At 36.9% G+C, this 6,000-nt stretch overlaps 1 protein-coding gene across 1 annotated transcript in view; it reads left to right on the forward strand.

Moving 5' to 3' along the window:
- The window catches only part of LOC108752480 (protein kinase C-binding protein NELL1-like), a 71,991-nt gene that overhangs the window by 56,923 nt on the left and 9,068 nt on the right, over positions 1–6,000 (forward strand). The window contains exons 4-11 of the mRNA XM_018493317.1: positions 757–1,039; positions 1,293–1,448; positions 1,728–1,950; positions 2,405–2,596; positions 3,281–3,400; positions 4,178–4,438; positions 5,197–5,577; positions 5,703–5,962. Of these exons, the coding sequence (XP_018348819.1) occupies positions 757–1,039; positions 1,293–1,448; positions 1,728–1,950; positions 2,405–2,596; positions 3,281–3,400; positions 4,178–4,438; positions 5,197–5,577; positions 5,703–5,962 (1,876 nt within the window). The remainder of the gene's footprint in view (positions 1–756; positions 1,040–1,292; positions 1,449–1,727; positions 1,951–2,404; positions 2,597–3,280; positions 3,401–4,177; positions 4,439–5,196; positions 5,578–5,702; positions 5,963–6,000) is intronic.

A 6,000-nucleotide genomic window follows, 5' to 3' on the forward strand; every position in this document is an offset into this window, starting at 1 on the left:
ACTAGGATAAAGAATTATTACCTACTCGACAATAAAATGCTTTTACTGTTGAATAATATCGCTGTGGTGAGATTGTCAGGCAACAATTGTACATATGCATTTTGTTTCTCGTCTCGTCGCTTTATTAAAAATTGCTTCTTAGCTTTATAACTTTGTATGCATCGGCTGTAAAAGAAGTTAGTATGTCAATTGTCGAGCAAGAGTGAAGGAGCACTCAGTTCAATACTGCATCCTTCGTCAATACTTCGATAATACAATCTACCTGTTTTCGCCTAGCTGACACAAATTGGATAGACTTACGCTCGTATATATTGCACGGCATATATTAACGTGCCGCAACTATGACTAATATAGAACTCAATAAGCTTCTTAAAGGCCAATAAATTTCTCAAAATCTAATTACGCGTTGCCTGTACAGTTCATTAGTGGCGGCAGCTAATTTAAATGTCTTGATACGTAAATTCAGATTATAACGTAAATTAGAATAATACTCTTAGTAAAATTTCAGAATTATTATTGTAATTATTATGATATTAATAATAAAATAATAAACCAGAAAGAGAGTTCACAATATATATCAAATAGTATTAAAAGACGTAACTATAATACTTAAGTTTATAGTTCTTTTTACTCTAGTTAAAATAATAACATTTAATATATATCATACATTACATTTGATGACAGTTTTAGATTAAATTCTGAATAATCATGTAAGTCTAATTGAATCGACAATAAATAGAATGCAATGTGCGTTAGGTATTTGGAGCTGCAGAGCAGCGGACGCAAGGACGAGCTTCGACTTCATTATGTATCACGCCGCGACGGAACCGTACACGTCGAGGCGTTTCCTTTCCGATTAGCCGATGGCGCCTGGCACAGGGTCGCCCTGAGCATAAGCGGCTCGCAGGTCGAGCTGCTAGTCGACTGTCACCCTTTGTACAGGCGACTGCTGAGACCTGGTCCACCCGACACCAATTTCACCCTACCGCAGCTGCAGCTCTGGGTAGGACAGAGGAACGTCAGGCACTTTCTCTTCAAGGTGAAGCCGCACGTTTTACTGCAGCATAAGTCTTCCCGTATTGTTTTCTATTTCTTTTCTATTTAAAGTCAATACCACTTAATCATAAAATTTGAATACTAGAAAAAAATTAGAATTTATATCTGCTAATTTAATTTTTATCAGTAAAAACATAAATTTTTGTTTGATTTAATTGAAACATATTTCTCTTAATATTCACACACGATGGTTTCGCACCTCTAACTAAGCTTTCTGTATCATTTTCGCACTACAGGGTGCTTTACAGGACGTCAAGTTAATAGCAGGACCTCACGGTTATCTTTCCCAGTGTCCTCAGCTCGACTCATCTTGTCCCACTTGCGGTCAATTTTCAATATTACAGAATACTGTGGAACAACTAATGCACAATCTCAATGAATTGACTCGTAGGGTGAGTAATTATGTACGTTTACACAGACTCTTATATCGAAGCTATGAGATTTGATCAATATAAATTAAATGTAAGTTACATAGGTATATGTATTGCTATAATTTTATGGTATAATTATGCGGAATGTTTCTTTATAGTTTATGTTTATAATGCTTACTTACAGACTGTTCTTCAGTAATCGTCAACTTTTTAAAAATTATTCTTGTAGTAAACACATTGCTGCCTTTTATCAATAAAATATAAATGAGACAAATTATTCATGGACATCCTTCCTTTCAGCTAGCCGCTGCAGAGGGCAGGATAAGTAAGGTAGAGGAGTGCGAGTGCCAAAAGTCCTGCAGGGTGAATGGTACCATCCACGATGACGGCGAATCGTGGTCAAAGGGTTGTCAACATTGTTCCTGTCTTCACGGCGAGGTCGAATGTAAACCTACGTTTTGCCCTCCGGTCACTTGCAAGAATCCCATCATTCCTGAGGGACAATGTTGCCCAATTTGTCTCAGTAAGTGAAATATTATACTTTCATTTTTCTCATCCCTTCATATCACAGTTCACAAATGTATTTCCTTAACACTCTACAATTTGTGGTAATTTCTAACAAAAAGAAGCTTCTATTAAACCATTGATTTCTAAATCATTAATTTTAAAGCTTTGGCAAGACTCTAGGATCCATAACATCTAGGATTCGTCTTTTGCTCAACGCACAGCTTATCATTCATATTCCATACATTTCTTGCTTTTGGAATAAAATGCTTACGTGGCATAAATTCTTGGCACCTTGGAGAGAATAACTCTTTCGATTATTCTAATACAGTGTCGCTTTTACGCGAATCTACTCCCTTACTTTCCCGCACGCAACTGATCGATTAGCTGACGTAGCGTGTTTCGCGTTCAGTCGTCCGCTTCCGTCTCGTGCCTCACGTTACTTATCTCGCCATTCATATTCGCCTTCACAGGACAATGTTACTTGCATGGCGTAATTTACGATCATGGCGAGAGGGTCTCGCCGAAGCAGTGCGTCGAGTGCAACTGCTACGACGGTAGCTTCACCTGCACGAGAATCGACACTGACACCAAATGCCCACCACTGCCGTGTCCACCCAGTGAGCAACTCAGCGTGGCAGAGGAATGTTGCAAGTTTTGCCCAGGTACGTTTTCATGTTTGGAAAGCTATACGCGGTAATATATTAACGATTTAAAATTCATATTTTCAAAATAACAAGATATTCGAAGTTTTATACAGGTTGGTTGTAAACAGCCAATTGATAGTTTCGTCAACAGAGTATCTTTTTTATAAGACACAAACTTTCGTTGTAAAAATAAAGGAACATTACAAAATTTTTCATTTTCAGACATTAAAATTTAGCGGATTTTGAAATTTTGAATAACGCACGTTACAATATCGGGATTGAAAGAATGGGGCAAGCATGAAAAAGCAACAAAGCTTTGAGCGAACAGTAAAGAAAGCGCAATTCGCATAACTTGCGTGTCATTAACAGCTCTAACCCTCTCATGCATGGAATTTCTTTTCTGGCGACTTTCAAGTCTTCTTCCTTTCTGCTGGTCTTATAAATAAATACGCATATATCATATCATGCTCATCATAAACTAACAGTTATATTAAGAGAAATATTTATATTAGTTTAAATAGAATAAGGTAACCTTAATTCATGAGAGTTTGCTACTCTCTGTTATCTAATTAATTTACTACAATGTCCATTACGTATGGGAGGGTTATACCAATGTCAAATCAAGCGACAATTTTCTGTCTAAACCACTAAATCGCTAATCGTCTAACCTCCGTATTTGCATGGCTAACCCAACTTAATCAGGGGTGGACTACTGCGCGAAGGGCCACAAGTGTCATACTAACGCGTCCTGCCTGAATCTCCAGACGACCTATGCCTGCCATTGCGATATCGGTTTCCAGGGGGATGGTCTTAACTGTCACGGTACCTAACCCTTATCTAACTTGTATAATTAATCGTGCGTGAAGTATATCCGCCGGACTTATCGGACTTAAGCTCCAGACACAATGCGAGGGAATAGCGATAACGATAGAAATTACACAATTTCAGCTTATCAGAAACTGTGTAATCCGATGTATCCGATTTCTGATAGCTTAAAATCGTGTTATTTTGATCGTTATCGCTATTCCTTCACATTGTGTCTGGGGTTTTATTCTCGCATAAAAAGCATGCGCGAATTTAATTCGTCACTAAAATTATTGCATTGAGCTTTTATCTGGTTTATTTAATTGGAAATTAATGTTTAAAAATTCTATTTTGCTTATTTTTAATAATATGTAATTTACTTCATCTATTTTTGTTAATTAAATTAATAAATAAAGTTTAGTGCTTTTTTTTAAGACGAATCGTTACATTTTTTGTCGCTACTTAAAATTTGTTATATAAATTTTTTATATTTTATAAAACATGGTATATATTGAATATTCCTCAGCATCATTATTTTACATCAAATATTAAATATAATTATAATTTGTTTTATATAAATTTTATAAAATTATAATTCTTGTATAAGAAAACTATTTTTGCTATAATATTAAATAAAAATTCGTCTTATCTTCTTTAACGTCTTATTTTATTTAGAAATTTCATTTCACTTAAACGAATTTTTTTTTTTTTAATGTGATAAGTTAAATACGAGCATTCGTATGACTTCATTGATTATATGATCAATGACGTTTTCTTTTCGTCTCGGTCACTCAGACGTGGACGAATGCAAGCAGCAAGGTGGATCGAATGGTCACTACTGCAACGCGAACACGAAGTGCGTCAACGTGATCGGCTCTTACACGTGCGAGTGTCTTCCGGGTTACTATAGAATGGACAAGTTCAACTGTGCCGAGCTAGATGAGTGCGCGACTGGTCAGCACTTGTGTGACGAACACGCCACATGTGTGAACACTAACGGTAGCTACTACTGCATCTGCAAGGACGGCTATACCGGCGATGGTTTCACATGCAAACGTACAGTATATCGCCTTTATGTATCGATAGAGCATACTTTAATGAGTAATTTCTCAATATATTCGAAGCGACAACTCATAATATTATTCTGAGACTTTTCTTGGGTTCATTTTAATAATTTTATTAAGCAAAGAAACAAATTATTGTGTAATAAAACGCAAAGATAATAATTTTTATTACTGAAATTTATATTAATTTGAATTAATCTATTCTAATCTAATTAAATATTTAACATTTTATGAACGAATTTATACATAATTACGAGCAATTTATGAAACAATTTATAAAACGTCTGAGTGAACATTCTATCAAATTGTTGAAAGTAGGAAGAAATTCGAACACATCTTCTTTATTGAAACGTTCATTCTTCGAGCGAGTGTGTACACAAACGATTACAACGGAATATTTTCATGCCATCAACAAATGAAATGGTAAAAGTAGATTTACTAAAGTGAAAAATGTTAATTTTTCTCCAACATTGTATCGCAGAAATTATGACAAACTAGTGAAAAAATGAAAAGATCTATTCTTATCCGTAAGACACTGATTAATCGACTCTTTTGTTCTCAAAGAGAGTTAATCGCATAAAAAAATTATTTTTAAACTAACGATAATAAAATTGCATTAAGTTGCATTAAAAATCAAATCTTAATTTAAATTTGATGAAAAGTATGGGATAGAAGATAATCGCAGTAGCTTCATTTTTTCAAGTAAAAAAAAGTCTGAATATAAAGTAAAACTGTATTTTTCCTTTGCAGCTGTGTGCAATCAGACTTGCCAGAATGGTGGCGAATGCGTGACACCTGGAAGGTGCTCCTGCCGACGCGGTTACATCGGCAACAGTTGTGAACTCGACCTAGACGAGTGTGCCAGCGATCTACATCGATGTCATCAATCGTCCACGTGTTTCAATATGCCCGGCTGGTATTACTGCCGATGCAAGCCTGGCTACAGGAGCGCCCTGCATGAGAGCACTCAGGGTACGCAGTGCGTCGATATCGACGAGTGCAACGATCTAACGATCGAGAGGAGGCACACGTGTCACCCTACCGCAAAATGCGTCAACACCGAGGGCGGCTATGAGTGCGTATGCCCACCGGCGAAGGACCTGGAAGAGTCCGGAAAAGAATGCAGACTCAGTGAGTTCACTCGTCGCGTCTACAATCAAGACATTCGTCTCTTAGAGTAAAACTGCTCGAGAATTGTATGGAGAATTGTACGAAAAAATACAAAAAATTGTTACACTACTATATTATAATTTTAGATTGCTGGTTCGAAGATCGGGAAGTTACCAACGGTGACACGTTGGCACCGTCCGGAAATCCTTGCAGGAGATGCACATGCCAAGATGGCGTGATCACTTGCAAGGATCCCGTATGTGACTGCAGCGCACCGGGAAGCCACAGGGACAAGTGTTGTCCTCAATGTAATCCCGCCGCGTCCTGTAGACATCAAGAGCTCCATCACCTAGTCTTCAGAAGCGGAGAACGTTGGATATACCAATGTCAGACTTGCGAATGCCTGGTAATAAAACCGAACTATACAATATATATATATATATA

The sequence above is a fragment of the Trachymyrmex septentrionalis genome, unplaced genomic scaffold, assembly GCF_001594115.1.
Source record: "Trachymyrmex septentrionalis isolate Tsep2-gDNA-1 unplaced genomic scaffold, Tsep1.0 scaffold60, whole genome shotgun sequence".
NCBI classification, from domain to species: Eukaryota; Metazoa; Arthropoda; class Insecta; order Hymenoptera; family Formicidae; genus Trachymyrmex; species Trachymyrmex septentrionalis.